General features: G+C 35.9%; 1 protein-coding gene across 1 annotated transcript; it reads right to left on the bottom strand.

Moving 5' to 3' along the window:
* Positions 1-626: 626 nt before the first annotated feature.
* On the bottom strand, positions 627-24102 carry LOC149845373 (uncharacterized). The gene is made up of 8 exons (XM_089987766.1): positions 23696-24102; positions 5370-5476; positions 5188-5255; positions 4932-5026; positions 3704-3759; positions 1155-2068; positions 988-1057; positions 627-694 (listed from the first exon to the last, which is right to left on the bottom strand). The coding sequence occupies exons 1-8, from the start codon at positions 24100-24102 to the stop codon at positions 627-629; spliced, it is 1785 nt and encodes a 594-aa protein (XP_089843892.1).
* Between the last annotated feature and the right edge of the window lie 1152 nt (positions 24103-25254).

Below are 25254 nucleotides of genomic sequence, written 5' to 3' on the forward strand. Positions count from 1 at the left end.
ACAAGATCAGAAAGTAAGATGTAGTAAACAGTCTCCTAAATAACTAGCAATCTTCCAAGTGACATAGTCTGGATGTTAAGCTTACCTATTTTGGGAATTGACATAATTTCACTAAATAACAACCCAACATTAACATTAACATCACATAGTTTGAAGCACATGACCATGAGATTTCATCTTATAAAAATTTTGTCATCTTTAATCAATCAAAATTTTGAAATAACACACCCAAATAAATAAATCTCAGAGTTTTTTTTTCAATAAATCAAAAAAAAAATTTGAGTGATATTCACGTAGATCTTGTCATGTTGACTTGCCTTGCATGTACTATGGATTGGTTATGGAAAATCTTCAAGCTGGAACTAGCAAAGCATATGACATCTAAAACCCCCGACTTTTGTGAGCCCAAGTGGGGGCATCAAGGTGTAAATGCCGAAGGTTATGTTTTGAATTGCATGAGAAAGAGCACCTGGGTGCCAGTGGGAGGTTGGTGGCACTACAGAAACATTACCATTTAATTATTGCAAAAAGAAAGGCTGAAATTTTCACATTTGTTTGAAGTAAAGGAATTTTGCAACACTTACTGTGTCCTAGCTGTTGCATTCAAATTTGCGATGTCAAATAAATTAATAAAGTAGGATGATGAAGTAAACACCAGCCACAAGAGAATCAAAAGTCACAACTTGATTCTTATCTGTAGCATACAAAGCACAAATGAAAATAACAAATATATCATTTCTTTTCATGTTGAAACCATTGGTTACATGCCACTATACAAAACAAAGAACCATATAATACAACTGACCTGCTTTTTACAATTGCCTTTACCAGCGTAAAAACCCAACAAATCAATGAATATTTACAAAATATGAAATATAGCAATACAGGTACAACTTACAATGCAAAGACAACTTATATCAAGAACCACCCCCATTCTCAAGCTTCAGCTCGCCAGCAGGCAAAATGAGAGAAACCAAAAGCAGAAACAATTTCCATCATCCAGCCTCGACTTCCTATCTTTCTGTGCAGCATGCTCAGCCATGTACTGTACAACTTCCTGAATAGCAGAAATAATATAATAGATAGGATCAGATTACTAGTGAACAAAGCCTATGAGGAAAAATATGATTGAAATGAACCACAGCATACAGAACTTGCGCTCCCAAGTTTGCAATCTCTCTAGGTGGCAACTCTAGCGGAGTTTCATCAGCATGAAGCACTCTTAGATTTAACAGCATCCTGAAAGAGCCTGGTAAAACTCTAATCTGGTTATTGCTGATATCTAATTCCTCGAGCAACTCAAGATTACCAATTGACCCTGGCAATGACTTCAACTCTGCAAAATTCTTCCCTATATTTAACTTGATGAGACTGGTGACAAGGCACAAACTATCAGGTACCAATTTAAGACTATTAAAACTGACATCTAGTTCCTTCAGTTTTGCAAGAGATGCCATGGTTTCTGGCAACCTCTCGATCCTATTATAACGTACAGTCAGAATCTCCAAAGAATTGAGATTCCCTACTGTTTCTGGAAGTGATTTTAGTTTATTGCAATTGGCTCTAAGGTCAACAAGGGAAGAACAGGACCCAATAGCATGAGGGAGTTCTTCAATTGCATTGTCTTCTATATTCAGTTTTCTCAGACTGGTTAGGTTTCCAAGAGTCTCTGGCAATGCAAAAAACCTATTTGTATTCAGATCAAGATTTGTTAAGCTTGAAAGGTTTCCAAATGTGATTGGTAAAGATCTCATGTGATTCCCATGCAAGTCAAGATCACTTAGATTGGATAGTTCTCCAAAAGAATTAGGCAGGTTTATCAGTTGGTTTGAATGAACATCTAATTTCTTCAAGGATTTGAGGCCACTAATTGTGGTGGGAAGAGCCATTATTTTGTTGTCTCCTAAACTTAGAGTAACAAGGTTGGACAACTTCCCTAAAGAGATTGGCAGCCACTCCATCTGATCCACCAACTTCCCTTCAAGACACAGTACTGTTGCTCCAGTTATGGCAGAAGTTTCAATAAACTGTGCTACTTCCATCAAACTCAGTTTCTTCAATTCTCCATCTGTATATGTTAGAGAAAAAAACCACAAAACTCAAATAACAGAGACAGAAATGTGCATGCACGTATACGTGTGCACAGACGTGTAGGTGCATGCATGCACACAATCTAGCAGATTACAATAGAAAATTGCCCACTAGAGTTTGTAAATTTTCTTTAGAACAATAGAGCAATCATGTCTTGAACTATAAGGTTATAAAATAAAAACAAAAAAAATGGACGAGAAAGAAGGCCCCAGCCCAAATTTCATTTTCTAGCCAAGTTTAAAGACAAAACTGAACCAACACAGCAAAAATTATAGGCACAGTATGATAGATTAGAAGATATAACTGGTCAGCATTATTTTTAGTTTTAATCAATTTCAATATGTGTAAACCATGAGAAAGAAGTACATCCAGTCCAAAGTAAAAATTCACCAATAATATGTTCAACTATAACAGGTAATCAGTATCAGAACTAAAAAGGAATTGACAAGTTATTTACCTGCAACTAATAACTAAATTCCTAATCAATCTATAACAAAATAGCATTCCCAATTACAACATATGTTTCTCTCCAGATACAAGCTGGGGTTAGGCAGACCCTCACCAGTGCGAAGAACAAGAATATCAAGTCATTAGGACCAGAAACAACTCAGATCGTTTGTCCTTCCAGATTACCTCATCTGAAACACCCAACCTAGCTGGATCTCTAGATAGATGATTACAATCCTTTAGAATCTGTAAACATTAAACCAAGAGGATCGATATATTTTGTACAGGATGTTTGGATTAATCAAGTTTGGCTTGCCCACTTCTTTCAATTGCAATGTTCATGAATTTTGCCAAATCTCTTCATGATGATTCCACTATTACTTGATGATGTGCTGCCCTCTTCTTTCAATTGCAATGTTCATGAATTTCGCCAAAGCACTTTGTGATGATCCCAGCATTACTTGATGAAGTTCTGGTATTTTATTTAAATTAATGTCCATCCATCCCATTCTTGTGAGCAATGTGTGTTGTCCCTCTCCAGCCAACCAATGATCATGTGATGTCCCGACTGATTCTGAACAGCAAAGTCCCAATGCTGAAGTTTCCCAATACAAGCACTGTATACTGAAATTTTAATCCATCCAGCTGAAGAAGGAAGCTACTGCTCAGCATCATGCACAGCTTAGCCATTTTCCAATTAAAAAACCAAGATAAACTGATCAATTTGGCAAGACCTTCAAGCAGGCTCCGAGTGTTTTGTTTTCAACTATATAATACCTTCTTATATTCATACACAATGATATGTTCATAACTACTGTCATATATATATATATATATATATATATATATATATATATATGAGGCCATAAAAGAAAAGAGTTCATTTTTATTTTCATAATTCCCATTAAATTTTGCTCTTTAACTATTACAGAGTGAGCCTTCTATTTTTTAACTATGAAAATTAGACTTTTGAAATATTTCTGAAATATGATTCCTATCCAACTTTAATCAGCATTCATAGTATCAGATCTGTATATGAGAAAATTATTATTCCAATTCAAGATTGCTGGTTCAGAACTAAAAAAGAACTGATTAGTTGTTTACCTGTATCTGTTAACTAAAATTCCTAATCTGCACTAAAGAAAAAAGCTCTCCAAATTAGAACCAACTGTAAGCACCCATTTTCCAATAACAGAACCAAGAACAACTACGTAACACTCTCTGTTATGCGTACATAATGCCATATTCATAACTAGTGTCAAATATTTACATAAGGAAGTTTCGTTTTTCAACTATATAAACCGTCTCTTATTTGTACACAATGTCATATTCATAACTACTGCCAAATATATACATGAGGACCCTAAAAGAGAACATTTCAACTTTTCTTATCATAACTCCCGTTAAATTCTGCTCTTTAACTATTATAGAGTGAGCCCTCTAAATTTCCAACCTAAGAAACTCAAAAATTCGGATAGTCATAACCAGAATAATATCATACCCAATCATATCCAACATGATCAGGTTGACAGAGAGATTTTGCACAAAAATAACAACTTCCATGTCTGACAAGTATGTGTGAGTGATTGTCTTATTGCTAAGGTATGACTACTTCCAAAATATATCCTGTTGTGATAGGTGTCAAGTCAATCATACTAGCAAAATATGGGACACGAAAGAATGTATAGCACATGTATCAAGAGTACCCTAACATCATATTTGGCAACAGGAATAGTACCTTCAATGACATTTGCATCTTCCTGTAACTCCTCTATGGTAGTTGCGTACACATAGCTTGTGGTTCTCCTCTATCCCTATTGCTAGGATTGCTATTGCCGCTGTTGTTGGGCCTGCTACTGAAACTATTGTTGTCATCACGGTGCCACATTGGCTCTGCCTAGTGCCAACCGCTTGGAACACTTCCTGATGAAATGTCACATCTCACCACAGTATAGGAAAACTCTTGTAACTTTGTAACAGACACCCTTATGCTGCCTCTTTCACTTCGAACACGCTCTGGTAGTCGGTTGTGGACAATTAGCTCCACCTTGTTGTACTCTAGGCATCTTAGCAAGAAGTACCCTGCTCGTTCCTACAGTGGATTTTTGGGACCTATTTTCATTGCCTCTCGACTTATAAGATCGTTTAGCTTGAGTCTTCTTGGAAGACTCCTATTCATCTTGTGATGCGTAAGCAATCATTACGACTTGATAGGGTTATCTTGAGGTTAATCTAAAAATTCTATTTTTTTACCTGATATACAGTAGCCATCTCGATGGTTTGGTTCAGATTTTGTGGGTGACTCATCAGAACTTGGGTCCTCAACCCGTCTCATAGCCCATGGACATACTTCTTGGTGCGGGTCTCACATAGTGTAGGTGTTCGGACAATACTTCTCTAGATGTCTAAACAAGGTGGTATACTTCTCCATCTTCTTGCTACCTTGTTGGAGATCTAGAAACTCCAGCATCTTGCGGTCCCTCGCATACTGTAGAAAATAGGTGTTAGGAACACCTCAAAAAGTTATGCTCAGGTAAGTGCCTATCGCTGGGCTGGCATGTACTATACCTCCCACACGGTTTCCAACCAACTCTTGGCATCTCCCTACAGATGTTAGTTACCAAAGGTAACATGCCTATCTACGAGAACCTCCAAGATCTCAAAAATGTCACCTATGGCATGAATGCATTCATCAACTGCATCAGAGTCCTCCTTCCCTAAGAAGGGTAGGGGATTCAACTCCATGAAGTGTTTGTAGCTTACTCCATAGTTCCTAACATTATTCTATCCATTGTTGACATTATCATTGTTGCCATTACTGTTACCATTACCGTAATCCCTGTTATTTGTGAGCTTCTGGCATGTGGCAATTAACGTGTTGAGAGCTTCCAGAAGGAAGTCTCTGAGCTGCCCAAGCCTAAGACTGACGTTCGTCCATCTGCAATAAAACCCAAAGATCTATATAATTTTTTATGCTTTATTGACAAAAACTATGAATGATGTCCCTATTTGACATCTAAGTTCTAATTTTTGCATATGTCACAAAAACTAAATTTTAACAAACTATTTCATTACAATGACACTAAACATAAAAGGAACACACTCGCCAAGTGATGATGGTTGGTTGAACGAGTTTTGAGCCAATTTTTTCCTCCTGCTCTGGTACCAAAGCAGTAACGCCCCAAAATTTTATCTCAAAAATCAAGAGATTTGTTTTTTCAAATAGTTTAGAAATCACAATGAAAATCATTTATAATAAAATGGAATAAAGAGATTGGGCGGGTTACATATCTATCAAACCATTCACCATATCAAATTGAACACATAATTAATTTCTTTTAGTTTCACAGTTTGAAAATAATATCAGTCATAAATGTCCAAATCACATATAAATGTCCAAATTCCAAAACTTTATAGGAAAAGGAAAGACTTGGCTCTGGTCCCACCGCAATGTTCTGCCATCGCAAGGATCCTATATTCAGTACATGTAATATATATTGGGGTTAGACTCATCAAGTCCTCAATAGAAGATACTATTCAACACAGGTAAATCAGAACCAATCTACATGAACACATTCTGATAAACTCACACAATTATTTAGGAAATTATTCATTTCAAGTATGCATAACATTGCAGTGCATAATAGAAATATTATTCATAAACAATTATGATCTTATGCATGAGCAGGAAGATAATGTATGTAGTTATCGATGAAGAATGGATAACCTTTTCATGCATAAGTGACTTTAATTGCCTTTATTTAAGTTTTCTTTTTATGTAATGTATGTCATGCTTAAATAATTGCACAAACAATTATGGTTTTCACTTCTTATCCATGTGGGTACTACACAGACTTAACCTGGATTAAGACACGAAGCCTGGAGTATCGCTTACCCTCTCATTGTAAGCCCAATAAAATTAATGTTCATATGATTATTTTTTTAATCTATTAATTATATTATTTATCCATGCACATACAAAACAAATTTAATTTAAAATTTGAGCCTCTAGTTTGGGCTCATGGATGCAGAATTCAATGCCAAGGATGTTGTCATGTTACATATGCAATTTGTAACACATCAAACTCATTTATGCATTCATTTATGGGCATTGATCATGATTAACTATATGCATCCATACATAATCACATAAAATAACTTAGTGCACTACATATGAAACTTCAATAGTAGTATGCATTCAATCATAAACATATGGTAATAAGCATTTTCAGCGTCATGCCCATTAGGCGCTTAGGACTTGCATATACACAACAGCACATGTTACATACACATTCTAATTTAACATTTAAAACATAGATTCAAATTAGACATTCATTTAATGCACTAATTAACCGGTTCAGAACCTGTTTAGGCCTCTATCTACTCTGTTGCTCTGACAGTCACTGCTCTCTGCACATATTGAAAACAGAGCTCAAACTTCTACAGAATGTGCAAAATTTTGCCAGCTTTCTAATGCTGCAAATTGTTCATAAAAACTCTTCCAGATGAGGGAGATACAAACAATTTACCGGACCAAGGTCAGATCTTACACACATAGACGAGAATAGCATAACTTGTGTGAAACTACTAACACGTAGATTGTTTTTTTTTTTTGCAAACATCAAAACCATTTATGATTTAACTCGATAATGATATATGAAATATATATTGTATATTTTTTTTTCTTATGGTCGAACCACTGCTGAACTGCGGCAAGTACAAGTACCACTAGCTACAATTTGGCTAAAGTGAACCAGTGGATTCGTACCTTGCTGGCCACTCGGGTTAGCTGGCGGGCTGGAGTCCGACTGACCCAGTCTGATGCACTTTAGTAGGTGAAGTTGAGCTTGCACTCTGATCAACATAGCAACTATGGGTGTTGCGTTGGTTAGGACCAGTCTGGTTTGCAACACATAGGGGCAGCCAACTGGGCATTGGGAGAACCCCCATATGGTTGACATATATGTGTTTATGTATATACCTATTTACACATGTAATACGTATAATTTTTTGTTCGCACTTTTTTTTGTAAGCTGAGGTTAGGCATACCCCCAATTTGATTTATTCAAAGTCACCAATAGTTTTGAAACAACAAAGCACATATGTTTTCTACAAAACATTTTTTTTTAAAAACAAACTTGAAAGTGTTTTTTCTCATTTCTTTTTTTAGAACATGGTTGAATGCATATGTTCTCATGATTATATCAGTTTCATAACATCAGTACATAACATGGACAAAACACATATACATAATGATTAAGATTTGCAAGATACATGGGTCATTTCAAAAATGTTCTTCCCCTAAAATTATTTTTTTGGAATACCTTCCTCGCTAATCTCACATCTCAGTCATGGTTTGAATCCATGGTTGATTTCATACCTCCTTACATTTTTCTGATTCACTTGTCATCAGCACACAATCAAGATAATAACAGTCACACATAACAGTATAGACAAGAAAGTAAATCTTTAACAACAAAAATGTTTTTCTCAAAAACGTTTTTGGAGTTACCACACTATACAAAACCTTTTTTTTATGTTAGGAATTGAACTAATCCAGCCCACCAAGGTCTGGTCAAGTTGTTCCTAAGTTGATCAGAACTGGTCCATGAGTGGATCCGTTCTTGATCCCTTGCATGACTGGTTTTGACCAATCAATCATGCTTAAAATACCCAGCTAAGCTCCATCATGCATATGTTCAGTTTCATACCAAACAGTGCTTATGATCGATCCATACTTGAATCGATACATAAAATCGGTAATCAGTTTTGAAGACTAATCTGATGCTCAATAGGTCTGAACTAACATTGATCTCCTCATATGTGATGATCGATGAATAAGTTCAACCCTATTTAGCTTCAAAATATGCTTGTGCATACGAGCCCCAATCTACAAGTATCAAATAGAACCCCCTACCTTGTTTTGTCAAAATTGGTAGGTGCGAAAGCCAAAATGATCAATTTGATAACTTAATTTGTACACTTTCTTCAATGTGTGGTTGCAACTCCTTTGTCAATCACTCCTCTAATGGACTCTCAGACCTCCTAAACACAATAGAGGAAGGAGAGAAAACAAGAGGAAAAGATGAAGAGAGAGAGGAGAAGAGAGAAACTAGAAAAAAAATCTAGAAAACCAATAGGGGGCATGAGCCTCTCTTTGGCCCTTTTTATATTATCTTTCCTCTTTTCAAACCTTCTAAATTCCTCAAAAATTTTAGCACTCACTTTCTAAAATGCATTTTAATAGTTTTCTAAATCACCTCTCCTATATTTTCTTAATTCTACTTAGTTGTGTTAACATAACTAAATATTAAATCTTATATTATATATCCATATTAGGTAGTTATATAATATATCTCATAAATTCCAAGTAAGCACATGGGGGGTCAACATGCATGGGATGTCCCCACTTGTGCTTTCTAACTTACTAATTTCCAAACCTATATAGATTGGGTCCTACTACACTAAACGTCCTAATTTATTTGGTAAGTTTTGACCTTTTTTTTTTATTTATTGCTTATTGACTAACAGTCTAACCAAGAGGGTTCACTAGGATGGGATGTCCCACCCTAGATAACATCCTCTCTATACCTTAAAAAATCCACACAAAGTTTTCTTTGTATTGTTTTTTGACAAATTTTAATTTATTTCCTTTCTTTTCTTCTTTACTTGTTTTCTTTTTAGGAAACTTTAGAAATATTATTTTCTAGGGTTTTAACTTACCAATTTTCACACTTAATTCCAGTATGAGATGTCACATAAGATGGGCTCACATAGGAGGACTTCCCACCCTATGGACCTCTACCATTTTATAGAACTTAATTAATTAAAGTTTTTTATTCCATAAAATCTCTATTTAAAAATTTTTAATTATTTTTTATTTAGATTTCAAATTCATACAATTACATTACATGCATATCAAATGATCCTAAATTCATCTAAAATCATATTCGCCTTTATTTTGATGAAATTTGCCACTTATTTCCTAAAAAATCTATTTTTTCATAAGTTCAATTTTGAATATGAATTTCATTAAAAATCAACTTTAATTCTTCATAAAATATCTTTTAAAGTTTAGCTTAGGCTAATTTGCATTTTTATATTTCTTTTATAAAAAAATTATTATTAATATTATTTTATATGTTGAAAATACTCTGAAAAATCATAGGTGTTATAGCCTGACACCCTACTTTTACAATCTATAAATAATGAATGAGCTGAGGAGCAATTGTAGGAAGCTGCGGAGGTGCCATGAGAATCAGTTATTGATCCCTAGGAGACTTTGAGTTTTATACTTGTTTATTTAATTTAAATTAAGACTCATGAACAATTGATTTATGGAATGAATGATTTAGATTTGTTTATGGCTTGATATAGATGTTTTTGCATCCCTATAACTCATCTACAATGTTTAGCTATTTTCAAAATAATGTTTTTGCTATGAATTCTAATTTAAATGTGACATCAAAATAAAGGGTTTTAGCAATTGGTCATCTTTTCTCGAATTCAGTTTTAGGAAGCTATTAAATGTCGATGTTTGCACAAGTTGGCTGCTTAGAGCTCGAATTGGTCAAGGAACTGCCATAAATGAGACATCATGTTTTAAAAAAAATCTATATTTGTTTAGAGTTAAAATTTTGGGGTGTTACATTTTTTGTATAGAGAAAGTTGGGGTTTGGTAGACCCTTGTGAGTCACACAACTATACCATTGGGATTCAAACTTGAACGCCCCAACACAAGGTGATGTGCAATAACTACTCCTACCAGACAAGCCGAGTCCCCTTGGATTGAAATCGTATTAGGTATTTAAATTGATATTAAATTTTAATTTATTTAAGAATCATGAATTATGGTTTAGTTTTGATTGTGTACCTGTAACCCACCCGATATTGTTAACAAAATGGGGTTTTGACTATATCTTTATTTCTTACAATAAAGGATTGATTTAAAAAAAAAATAATGTTGTATATTTGGGTTAAGATTTTGGGTTGTTACACTCTTATTTTTAATAAAAACACCCAATAACCCATTTAGAATGGCCTTACCTTAGAGAGGGTAGGTGGTGCAAAACTCCATTGAATCGTTATATGTTTCGAGCAAGAAAATGCTCATTTAGTCCTCAGTCCTCAAAGTTAGGGTGTTGGACTATCAATGTAGTAGGTTCATGTCTTCTGCAGAAGTTTAGGATGTATTTTCAAAATTAGTGGCTACTATGGGATCTCTTTCGGTCTTAAACTGCCTTCAGTGGATCTGTTTCAGTAAGTTATTTAAAAAAGTTAAAATATATAGTATAATAAACACTCAGGTGGTCTCCTATGATTTAACGACTTATCATGTGCATACCCATAAGAATGGTAAAAAGAAAAACAAAAACCTTTTACTTAAGCAGATTTATATGGTGTTAAATTTGTATTGAAAACATGCCTTAATAATTCATATGCATAATCATGGATATAATCATGTTATGTGACACCTAGCATGAATTTAATTATTGTAGTTGTTCATTGGAATGCATTATGATATGATGGTGCATTGCACATGTTCTAAAAGAATGTATTATTTCATGTATGCTTATCTTTGTATATACATGCATTGTTATTATATTCCTATTAAGACTTGATGAGTCTAACTCATATATCATACACATTCAGAAAATGATTAAGGAACTGGAATGATGACAGAATGTTGCGGGTGGTGCCAATACCAATTATTTAGATATGAGATTTTGATTCGAAAACAGTTTATGATTTATTAAGACTTGTTATTAATCATGGTTTCAAACAATTCAATTAATTCATGAATGATATTATATCATTGCTATCTTGAATTTTGGATTCTTTATTTGGAACTGATTCACGATTTGAAGTTGGACCTAAGTCTAATATAGAAAATGGATCCAGTCCTATATTGAGTTTGCATACCTATAATCTGCCCAAGAAATAAATGTTTTTGTTTATTTATTTTTCGATAAAGGGTTCTTGTTCTAGGTTATCGCTTTCACGAACTTGATTCTAGTGGACTAATATACACTAAAGTTTGTGCACAGGCAGACCCCCTAGTGCTTATTTCGGTTGGAGCATAGTGGTGTAAGTTTTATGAAATAAATTTTTAAAGATATATGTTTGATAAAACGTTTTGTGAAAGCCAAACACCAAATAATAAAAAACTGGTTCACACTAGGGTGAAATCCGGGTCGAACTCAGGGAACATAATGAGAAACTTTGTATTCCACAAAAATGCAGTTTTTATTGCCTTAAAAATGAAAATAACTAACTAATTACAATGAGTTACCCTATTGCAGAGGGTTCAAAAATAGTAAAGAGGCCTTATTATAAACTTAATTAATTGAAAATGACCCTAAAACTAAAAGAAAAGAAAAGGAGAGGGTCTTCTTGTTGCTTGTGGTCTAGTCCCTTGCATTGCTCTACTTCCTTTGAATCAAAGAGCTACTGATCATTTATTCCTATTTAAATATATTGGCTCTTCAGAGGGCTTTTTGAGGGATCTTTGAAGGGCCTTTGAGGGTTCTTTTGAAAGACCTTCGCACACGCAAGAAAAGAAAAATAAAACAAATAAAGACAATATTCCTAAAACAAAGGTTATAGTCACATAAAAACAAGAAAAACAAGAATCAGACTAACTATCCTAACAAACTTGTAACAAACTATTTAATAAACCACTACTTGCGATTCAAGAAAACGTTAACTATAAAACCAACTTCTTAAAAGATAAGAACCAGCAAAATATCTAATCTAACTAGATAATATGAAACTACTCTAACTAAAACAACTCATAACTAATCAACTATTCAATATTAATTTAACCACCTAACTACAAAACGTTAACTATAAATATCTGATTAATGTCATGAAGCAATATAAAAAGTCTGATCTAGACCAAGTACCAAGATTGAAACGCATCTAATTAACTAACACAAAAAGATTAAATTAGCTAGTAAAAATTTTGATATCAATCTAACTATTAATTACTAAAAAGAATTGAACGAATTCTAAACTACTACTAAATAAATTCAAGAAACTTTACATCAATCTAATTAGTGAATAACGTGACACATTAAAGCAAATCTGATCTACTCTAATTAATCTTAAAAACAGCTAAATAAATTGACCCTAATTAATGAATGTTGAAATGTTGGATGAGCCAATGAACAACGAACAACTTCAAACAAGTTGACTAACTAGTTACGAAACCAAAACAGTCTACCTATGAAAAATGTTGAATCAACAATAACCTAGCTGATAAAAGAATAAAGTAAACACGCTGACTAAATAACACAGCAGACGTTGAGCTATGCAGGCCTAACTGATAAATGCACACTAATCCCAGAAATTTTAACAACGTCCAGCGCTGTTCCCCTGATGCACAAATAGCGCAAACTCTGCAGTTTGATGATCACGCCGATAAAATGAAGGACGAGCCGAACTGCGTGATCATGAGATCACGCAGATCGCTTCTCCTGCTGCACTTAGTTCAGATAGGGTGAGCACACTGGTTATGCAGGTTGCTGCGCACGCACATCCAAGCAGATTCGCGTGAAACTCATGGATCTCACAGGTCAGTTTGCTGACTGTTAACGTTTTCACACTGTGCGTGATCTAGACACTAGCGCAACAAAAAAAAATAACGATCAACTAGATACATATGGCAAAAATTTAAACTTTATTCTACGCTAGATGTATGATCATGCAGAAACTATTTACGCTACATGCGATTCTAAACTAAAAATTATTTTATGCATTTAATGAACTGAAGCAAATCTAACCTAGATGCAAATCAAATAACGAGGTGGGGGAGAAAGAACGTATCTCGCGGTCGCTCCCGATGGAAGGGTTGAGAAGAAGTGGTCTTTCTCTGAGCTTGCACGCACCTTCGATGATGGAGACAAGAAGAAGTCGGCGACAACGAGAGCAAGAAGAAAGGAAGAAGAAGAAGGAAGAAAGGAGGAAGAAAACTAGCCAAGATTGAAGGGGGGAAAGAAGAGAGGAGAGAGGGGAAGGAAGAGGCTGCATTTTTTTTTCTCCAGAGGAAAACACCCCTCTCTCTTAAAAAAAATATCATTTATACTACAAATCTAGGGTGAAAATGATTTTTCTAAAAAAACACCAACTAATTTTCATTTTTTTTTAAACTACACTTCTAAAATATATTTTCAAAATAATCAATCCTACACTAATTAAAAACTCCTAAGGCAATTAAAACAGTGTAAAACATGCAGGGAAGGTTTGAAATGACATTTTTTTTTCTTTATTTTGATTTTAAAACATTTCCTCAAAAAATGTTGATAAGAATGAGTTTTTGATGCATTTTTTTGATAGATTATTCATTAAAAGAATATCTAAAATGCAGAAATTATGCATGATCACATAACTATCGATAAGGCCTTGAATAAAAAAAATTATGTATTTGGGGGTTAAAATTTTGAGTGTTACATTAACTTTTAAAATACAAGATTTTTCATAAATCTCGTTATGTTTGTCATTATGTTATGAACATGTCAATGTAACATAATATATATAGAAAAAATATATGGTGTTTTAATCTTTAGCCATATATATATATATATATATATATATATATATATATATATATATATATATATAATGTGTGTGTGTGAGAGAGAGAGAGAAAATATGGTTTTATACCATGGTACCATATGATGGTACACACTCTTGTTTATATAGTTCTAGCCATCAAATGGTAAATCTAACGATACAAATGTGTTTAGCATAGTTTATTTATTATATTAGAAAGTTTTATCATGTCTAATATATCATAATATTTTATTGTTTTGATAGTAAAATTCAAGGGCTCATAATCCATGAAAACAAGGGTGTTTAAAAATGATATAAAATATTATATTTTACTCAACTTTAACACATGAAAATAATAAGCAAAACATACTAAACATTATCCAATGGTTAGATTTGGTTTTTTAAGCCAATATTTATGTAAATCAAGGGTGTACCACCATAAGCTATAATATATATAATCACTAGAATATGGGAACAAGAAATATGGGCAATTCAAACACTTTTTTTGCAAATCCAACAATGTGGATGTGCTTGGCATGGTGAATTTGCTAGGAATCAACCATTGGATCATGTAATTTTTTATGAAAAAAATGTGATTTTAGAATGCTTGAATATTTATAAAGATTATGAGAGATTGATTTTAAAGCTTTAAAAAAATATTGTTTATGCATCAAAATCGAATGATTCAAGAACGGGTTCTTATAATACGAAGCATGTAGATTACATTTGTACGGTTAGATTGAAGAAATAAAATCCATGAAAAGCATGATTCACATGTTATTTCTCATTTTCTAGTGACTCTCTATATATGTATGTGTATATATATATACACTACAAGAAAAATGTGGATTAGCGACGGATGCTATCCGTCGTTAATCCTTCGCTAACGTGTTTAGCAATGGATTAGCGACGAAAAGTGTCTGTCGCATAATCCTGGTTGCTAAAATGCGACAAAATTTATCTGTTGCCAATTCGTCGCTAAATAAGGACTGATTTGGTTTTGCGAAGGAATGTATTTCGTCGCTAAAATTTAATGACAAATACGCATCTGTCACTAATGTCCATCGCCAATTTAGCGAGAGATTAGCGATGAATTAAATTTTGTCGTAAAATATCGGCTGATTTAAATTTGTGATGGATATTAGCGACAGATACTATCCGTTGCTAATCCATTACAATTTTTAAAAAAAAAAAAAATTTAAATATGAATATTGAGAAAAATTTCTCGTTATACAATTTCTATAACCTGTGTATAAAAAACAAAATACACATAAAAAAATACATATACAAAGTAGGTGAAACAAATTTAACGCAAGTTTTAAATTAAACAAATTTAACAACCCAGTACAGTCCTTGCCAAGTTCTAATTAATTACAAGTACATGAAACAAATTAAACAGATGAATCTAATCCTCACCAAGATTCGGGGCATTATCCTCTTCATTGTCTGGCTCTGCCCCTTCATCCATGCCTCTATCAGCTCCTCTACATTGATCATCTTCAGCATCCTACAAGAGAACCAAAATGTTAGTATTGATAAACAAAATATAATGAAATAAATTATATGCAATGCACCTAGTCTAGTGCAATTAAGGTAAATGGCTGAATGACACATAGACTAGCAATAAAGTGAAGAATAATAACAGAATTCAGATATGTGTTCTAATACTGACAAAAAAATCATAGTGATTCAATCATGCAGATATGTGTTCTAAGGTTGTCAAAAAAATGTCACAGTGATTCACACATGGATATAATGTTTATAAGGCTGTCAAATAAATGTGTTATATGTCACAATCATGCATATAAGTGTTATAAGGTAGTCAAAAAACTTTCATAGTGATGAAATCAGGCTTATATGTGTTATAAGGTTGTCAAAAAACTTTCATATTGATTCAATCATACATATATGTGTTATAAGGCAATAAAAAAACTTTCATATATGCTAATATCACGCTCATATGTGTTCTAAAGTTGTCATAGTGATGAAAGAATGCTTGTATGTGTTCTAAGGTTGTCAAACCACTTTCATAGTGATTCAATCATGCATATATGTGTTATAAGGCAATCAAAAAATATTATAGTGATGGAATCATGCTTATATGTATTCAATCATGCATATACTAGCTTGAAATCTAACGACATGGAACAAATTACATGAATCTTTATACCTGATGGGCACCGGAGCTCATGTTGAATTTAGACGAAGTTCCTCTGTCGCAAAAAAAGCTGCACAACTCATTATGGACAAGGTTAGAAATGGCTTCATGTAAAAAGACACACATTTTATCCTCAAGATGCTGACAAACATCATCCCAAGACATAACAGGGTCAATCGGACGGTGGGAGTTTATGCTGACGAAAGAACTCTGAGAGCCCTGGCTGCAGGAGGCAACGACTAGTGTGGTGTTCATGTTACTCCCAAACCCGAACACACGACCCTTTTTAGGTTCACCGGTTGCAGTCACTCATGTTGTAGGATCAAAAAATGAATGTTGAGTGAAGTCATCATCATATCGCTCTACCATCTGCTGCTCGTATGACTCCTACAAAGCAATGATTATAATATGAATTAATAATCAAGAATTACAATATTTATGATAATGTAATTCATAGTAACTTATATATTACAATATTTATTAATACAAAAAATACATACTAATGTCACTCTCGCCTTCTCTGATACAAACTCTTTTGTGCTCTTACGTTTATGTGTTTCAACAAACACATCCTTGTAAGGCACAATGTTTTCTTTTTCTGCTTCCTCCAAGGTTAAAGGATAAAAAAATCAATTAAAAAGTATGCAAAAATACTTATAAATTTAACAATATATATTAATGAGTGACCATTTTCTTTTGGTGGCTCTCAAAAGTCCTAGATCCACCTGTGTATAGATGGGCATCGGGCATTTTCGCTTGGTTTTATGTAGCCTTTGCTGAGCAATTTTGAAATTCATTGCTCACCCACTTGTCGCACATTCCCTCCCAATAATCTCTCCTTATAGTAGAAGGGTCATGGCCCTTCCACTGCAGTGGATCATTTATCTCACCAGCTGCTTTTATTGCTGCAGTCTTCATATTATGCAGCATGTCGGCAAATCAATTGGCAACCACCTTTTGTCACACTACTCTCGCGTCTTTCTCCTTGTTCGCAGTCGCGAAGCCTACAAATACTTTCAAAAAGTTAACACACATGACTATAACAAAAAATTAAATATGAAACACATTAGTGATGATAAACTATTACATACCATGAATGAGGATAATAATTTGTCCAACACCTCCTTCAGGTAATCTTTCCATTGAGCGACCGGTCTTAGAAGATGCTGAAGTAGTGACTTCTTAATTTCTCATATTACTTCTTGTGGCTCGAACCTCGCACTGCACATGAATTGATACACATTAACAATTGACTGTCGATATACACTATTTATAAGATAAGTATTGAACAAGTGACAGTAAAATACTTACGGTCGACTATCGATATACACTATTTGAATGAGTCATCATATGTCAGATTGAGAAGACCCTGCATCCAGCGTTGTCTCATGTGCAGGCAAAACATCATTTATAGAAAATTGAGTTAGAAATTCACAAAATACATATTTAAACTAATTAAGTATATAATTAGTTAAATGATATACCTATCGAAGCAGCCCGTGAAGATGAAGACTGAGACTGGCTACCACTGGGTGCTTGACCACTGTGACCTCCATGAACCATATTCTAACAAATATAAATTTTATTTGGATCAGTTACACAACTCAATATCTTCATTGATATATAATAAAATTGAAAATAACTTCATGCAATACATTCAAATCATTGCAATACATTCAAATCATTCACATCAAGCATTGCAATACATTCAAATCATTCATATCAAACATTGCAATACATTCAAATCATTGCAATATATTTCAATACATTCAAATCATTTAAATCATTCACATCAAACATTGTAATACATTCAAACATAAGGTATGTATTACAAAATATATTTTACTATCTCAAGTATGCTTTCTCATCACTTGTTTGACTTTCATATTCTTCTTCTTTCTCCTCCTCCTCATCATTCACTTCTTCTTCATTAGGCGCCCATCCACTTAGTATATCATTTGCATCACATTCTTTCATACGTGTGTCATCGAACAATGGAGATATGACATACATACCATATGCGACATCGTGATCATAATAGAAGTCATACATATCATCTGATTGATAGTAACCACTCTCTTCAGTAATCTTGTCTTCCTGTAACTGATCATACTCAGGGTATAGTTTAGACTTCACCTTGCAAATTGCCCACCATTCATTTGTATCTGACTTCCTTGTATTCGGATATGAAGTATAATAAACTTGTTGAGCTTGTGAGGCTAATATGAATGGTTCATATGTTCCAAACCTTGATTTATGATTCACTTCCATAATTCCTGAGGCTTTGTCGACTTGTTGTTGTTGGATCAAACCAATGACACTTGAATAAAGTTACCCTATTATTTATGCCTAAGTCAACTTCATTATTTCTTCAATAACATCGTAGTAGTCAAGTTCATTTTCACCATAATTGCTACCCTTGACACACATGCCACTATTCATCGTTGACTTGTTTACACCGTATTCTTTTATATAGAATCGATAATCATTTATGATGTATCCGTTGTAACATTGCACAACTTTGGTCAGACCATTTTGTAAATCACATATTTCTTGGTCATTAACATCACCATGGCGGACCTACAAGCATAAACAATGACTGTAAACATGACCAATTAAGTAACATATTATTGTTTACACGAAAAGAATGCATGTCATCATTCTTACCAACTATTTCAACCATGTCACAAACTTATTTTCATGTTTTTTTTCTTATTCGATGTAGGGGTCGATCGTTGAGCAATTAAAAATGATATAGATTTGTGCTACGTCTTTCTCTCGATCTTCCAAGAGTCTTCACTGACAACTACCAAATGCATGCCCAAGTGGTTGAAATATCGACAATTTGTCAACTACAGTAAATTGTTCTCCATCATCATTACGAGGTGGACAAATATAACGTGTTGGAATGTGAGGATCAAAGTACATAGATGAGAAATTTGAAATCTCTTCTAAAGTGTACACTTCACAAATAGAACCCTCCACTCTTGCTTTATTCAGAACCTTTTTTTTGAGGTCAAACATGCATCTGTTAACAATATACATCTCATAATATAATAAATTTCCAATAGCATTAGAGAGAAAAATATAAAAAAATTTACCTTTCAAATGAGTGCATCTATCGATATTGCACAGGACCACCAACCCTAAGTTCATATGACAAATTCAATAAAACTGTCAACACCATCCATATATTCAAGTGATTCCTCATTGTAAACTATCCTACGGTACATCTATTCACGGTTTGCAGTCATTTTGTCTTATTATGTTACGGATATTATCCTAACCAGTTAAAAGAGAATCATAAGAATGATATGATGAAGAAAATGTCTAATTTATCATGCATTCATTATGAATGTAATGATTTGATATCACACACACACACACACACACACATATATATATATATATATATATATATATATATATATATATGATGTCATTCAATCACAAGAATTATGATGCATGCATTGATAACTTAATAATTTCATGTGCAAAACCATTCATTTAAAGCATGTTTGAAGTATTGATAACTTATCATTCATTTTCTTGTGCAAACTCATTCATAACACGATACATTCATTTGAAGCATATTTTCATTATACAATTTCACATGAAAGGCATAATCAAATTGAAAATAACTTCATGCAAGCATGGATACAGTCACATCAAACATTGAAATGCATTCAAATCATTCATATCAAAACAATATCAAATATGTACATACAACAAACACACTTCAATATCCCGCTAACTACTATCATGACTAGCATGGAATCTGAACTCCAAAAATAAGAACACTTTTATATTCATACATTAAAATCATGATCAGCATGATCTCCGAACTCCATTAAAGCAGTCCTAGATATCCACAACTAAGTGAGTGTGTGAACAAAAAAATGTTGCATCTAAGAAATTAAATAACATGTGATGCGCTTCCATCACTTACTCACCATGGGTATTTACCCGATTTGCATTGCTTTTTTCTTTGTATTTTTTTTATTTCTTTTTGCATTGCATTTTTAACTGCATGCAATGCTTATCACTAAGCATCGCGCAATTAGCTCAGCTACATTCCTGTAAAGCACAAATATACAAAACAAATCAATCTACTGGCGAGAGGGAGACTGTAAGACAAAGAGACGGGGAGGGGGCTCGGCCCTTCCCTAGCAAAAAAAGAACAGGGAGGGGGGCGAGCCCCTCCCTCGCATCCCGTAAGATAAGGAGACAGAGAGGGGACTCGGCTCCTCACTGGCGAAAAAAGAACAAGGAGGGAGTCGAGCCCCTCCCTCGCATCCCGTAAGACAGGGAGACAGAGAGGGGGCTTGGCCCCTCCCTGGTGAAAAAAGTATGAGGGGGCTCGGCCCCTCCCTGGCGGAAAAAGAACAGGGAGAGGGCCAAGCCCCTCCCTCGCATCCCGTAAGACAGGGAGACAAGGAGGGGGCTCGAACCCTCCCTGCGAAAAAAAAAAACATGGAGAGGGTCGAGCCCCTCCCTCGTATCCCATAAGACAGGGAGAGGTCTCAACCCCTCTCTAGCGAAAAAAAATAAGGAGGGGGCCGAGCCCCTCCCTCGCATCTCGTAAGACTGAGAGACAGGGAGGGGGCTCGACACCTTCCTGGCGAAAAAGGAAACAAAGGGCTCGTCGATCGGCAAAAAAGGAAAGAGAGGGGAGTAGGGGGTTACCTGAAAGGAGCTGGTGTTGGCAGACAAGAAAGACAGGAGTCAGGAGAGGGAGACAGGGTGAGGTCGGAAGGGGCTCGCCGGCCGAAAAAATGACGAGAGCGAAAGAGAGGGGAGCAGAGGTGAGAGGGGGACTCAGTCGAAGGGGGAGGTCGACGGGCAGCTGGCGATGAGCGATCGATGATGAACGATGGGCGGCAGGCGATAGGCGGCAGGCGATAGGTGATGGGCGACGGGCAGAGGATGAAAAAGAAAGAAAGGAAAATAAAGGAGCTTGCATTAGGGTTTTACGAGGGAAATTAGCGACTGAAAACTTTCATCACGAATTTTTCGACTGAAAAAATTTACCTTTCAAATGAGTGCATCTATCGATATTGCACAGGACCACCAACCCTAAGTTCATATGACAAATTCAATAAAACTGTCAACACCATCCATATATTCAAGTGATTCCTCATTGTAAACTATCCTACGGTACATCTATTCACGGTTTGCAGTCATTTTGTCTTATTATGTTACGGATATTATCCTAACCAGTTAAAAGAGAATCATAAGAATGATATGATGAAGAAAATGTCTAATTTATCATGCATTCATTATGAATGTAATGATTTGATATCACACACACACACACACACACACACATATATATATATATATATATATATATATATATATATATATATGATGTCATTCAATCACAAGAATTATGATGCATGCATTGATAACTTAATAATTTCATGTGCAAAACCATTCATTTAAAGCATGTTTGAAGTATTGATAACTTATCATTCATTTTCTTGTGCAAATTCATTCATAACACGATACATTCATTTGAAGCATATTTTCATTATACAATTTCACATGAAAGGCATAATCAAATTGAAAATAACTTCATGCAAGCATGGATACAGTCACATCAAACATTGAAATGCATTCAAATCATTCATATCAAAACAATATCAAATATGTACATACAACAAACACACTTCAATATCCCGCTAACTACTATCATGACTAGCATGGAATCTGAACTCCAAAAATAAGAACACTTTTATATTCATACATTAAAATCATGATCAGCATGATCTCCGAACTCCATTAAAGCAGTCCTAGATATCCACAACTAAGTGAGTGTGTGAACAAAAAAATGTTGCATCTAAGAAATTAAATAACATGTGATGCGCTTCCATCACTTACTCACCATGGGTATTTACCCGATTTGCATTGCTTTTTTCTTTGTATTTTTTTTATTTCTTTTTGCATTGCATTTTTAACTGCATGCAATGCTTATCACTAAGCATCGCGCAATTAGCTCAGCTACATTCCTGTAAAGCACAAATATACAAAACAAATCAATCTACTGGCGAGAGGGAGACTGTAAGACAAAGAGACGGGGAGGGGGCTCGGCCCTTCCCTAGCAAAAAAAGAACAGGGAGGGGGGCGAGCCCCTCCCTCGCATCCCGTAAGATAAGGAGACAGAGAGGGGACTCGGCTCCTCACTGGCGAAAAAAGAACAAGGAGGGAGTCGAGCCCCTCCCTCGCATCCCGTAAGACAGGGAGACAGAGAGGGGGCTTGGCCCCTCCCTGGTGAAAAAAGTATGAGGGGGCTCGGCCCCTCCCTGGCGGAAAAAGAACAGGGAGAGGGCCAAGCCCCTCCCTCGCATCCCGTAAGACAGGGAGACAAGGAGGGGGCTCGAACCCTCCCTGCGAAAAAAAAAAACATGGAGAGGGTCGAGCCCCTCCCTCGTATCCCATAAGACAGGGAGAGGTCTCAACCCCTCTCTAGCGAAAAAAAAATAAGGAGGGGGCCGAGCCCCTCCCTCGCATCTCGTAAGACTGAGAGACAGGGAGGGGGCTCGACACCTTCCTGGCGAAAAAGGAAACAAAGGGCTCGTCGATCGGCAAAAAAGGAAAGAGAGGGGAGTAGGGGGTTACCTGAAAGGAGCTGGTGTTGGCAGACAAGAAAGACAGGAGTCAGGAGAGGGAGACAGGGTGAGGTCGGAAGGGGCTCGCCGGCCGAAAAAATGACGAGAGCGAAAGAGAGGGGAGCAGAGGTGAGAGGGGGACTCAGTCGAAGGGGGAGGTCGACGGGCAGCTGGCGATGAGCGATCGATGATGAACGATGGGCGGCAGGCGATAGGCGGCAGGCGATAGGTGATGGGCGACGGGCAGAGGATGAAAAAGAAAGAAAGGAAAATAAAGGAGCTTGCATTAGGGTTTTACGAGGGAAATTAGCGACGGAAAAATTCGGTCACAAATTAGTCACCAAGTAGCGACAAAAATTTTTTGTCGTTGATCCATCGCTCAGTGGCGACGAACACTACAAGAAAACTGTGGATTAGCGACGACCTAAATTCGTCGCTAATCTGACGCTAATCCGTCGCTAAACTGTTTAGCGACGGATTAGCGTCGGATTAGCGACTGAAAACTTTCATCACGAATTTTTCGACGCTAATCCGTGCCAGAACTTATCCGTCGCTAAGTCCGTCGCGAATTTGCGACGGATTAGAGACGGATATGATCCATCGCGAGTCCTTCGCTATTTTAAATTAGCGATGGATAATATCCGTCGCTAATCCGTTGTTAAATTTTAAAAAAAAAAATAAAAAAAATTGCTCGCTGCCGGCGTGTTCTCCGACAAGGAGCATTTTTTTTTTCACAGAACCGACGCGTTCTGGCAGGCTGCGACTTCGCGCGGATCCGGGGGAAGCTCCTCCTCAAGTTCCAGGTCTGCCACGAGAACCAGCCGAAGAGCTTCACGGCAGTGGCGCGTTCCGGGGGGAGCTCCTCTCTTTAAGTACTAGGTCTGCCATGAGAACCAGCCGAAGAGCTTCACGACGGGGGCACTCAGCTTCAGCTGAGACTCTGCGCGGATCTTCGTGAGCTGCAGGGGGAGGAGCAACGAGTACGACATCTTCGCAACTCCGGCAGGCTCTTCGTGACTTCGCGCGGATCTTCGCGACTCCGGCAGGTTCTTCGTGACTCCGGCAGGCTCTTCGCGACTTCGCGCGGATCTTTGCGACTCCGGCAGGCTCCAGTGGCTCCCCAACAACAGCCACCTCTTTGTCGCCACTCTTTTCGACTCCGGCAGGTTGCAGTGGCTCCGCAACGCCTCCTCTTCGTCGCCCCTTGACGTCTCGGCTCCGACGAAGCCACGACGGCTCCATCTGCGACTTCTTGTGGGGATCGACTCTTTGTGCGTGTGTCGTCAGCGGAGCTTCAAGGATGGTTTAAATTGAACGGGGGGGGACAAAGGGCGGAAAAATTTTGAACGGAGGGAGGGAAAATTTCGCACCTCAGGCAGGACGAAAATTAGTGACGGAATTAGCGAGGGAATTTTTCTGTCCCTAATCCGGCCCTAATTAGCGACGGATTAGGGACGAAAAAATTCCCTCGCTAATTCCGTCGCTAATTAGCATTTTTTTTAGTGTTTTATCGACGAAAAAATATTTTCGCTAATCCCTCGCTAATTAGCGACGGCTTTAGCGACGGAGATATTTTCGTCGCTAATTTTGCAAATATTTTAAACGTTAGCGACAAATAGTTTTCGCTCGCTAATCCGTCGCTAATTGGCGACGGAAAAAATCCGTCGCAAATTTCCGTCGCTAAGTAGCATTTTTCTTGTAGTGGAAGTTTGAGACAGAGAGTTTTCGTCGTGAGCTCGTCGCTAATTAGCGACAGAATGTTTGTCGTCGCTAATTTCACAAATAATTTGAATATTAGTAACAGATAGTTTTCTCTACCTAATCCATCGTAAATTTACGACAAAAAAATTTTGTCGCAAATTACCGTCGCTAATTAGAGTTTTTCTTGTAGTGATATATATATATATATAGAGAGAGAGTAATGTGTTGGTGCTGCACCTTCAAAAATCATATTTTTTATGATTTTTCTCACATTTAATACCATAGATGCAATTTAGAGGTTTTGTTTAGTGAAAACTGGCTTTTGGATCACCAAAATATGAGCAATAGGGTTTTTTGGTGAGCCAAAATCAATGGATATGAAAGCATCAATTTTTTTAGGCTCATAAAATCACATTTTTCATAGAAAAACATAATCCAAGAGTCGATTCCCACTAAATGGAGCATGCTAACATATCTAATGGTTCACATCTATCATAAAACACTTCAAACTATGGGGCCTAATGGGGTAAAACAAGAAAAGTGGACCTAATATAAATATAAATATATATATATATAAGAAAAAAAAACTGTACCACAAAAGTAAAGTGCAACATTTATAACCAATGATAATTAGACGACATTCATTATCTAATGATCAAGTTTTTTATCAATCGGGATCTACATATTGCATTT

The sequence above is a fragment of the Nuphar pumila genome, chromosome 2, assembly GCF_984573655.1.
Source record: "Nuphar pumila chromosome 2, dmNupPumi1.hap1.1, whole genome shotgun sequence".
Lineage (NCBI taxonomy): Eukaryota > Viridiplantae > Streptophyta > Magnoliopsida > Nymphaeales > Nymphaeaceae > Nuphar > Nuphar pumila.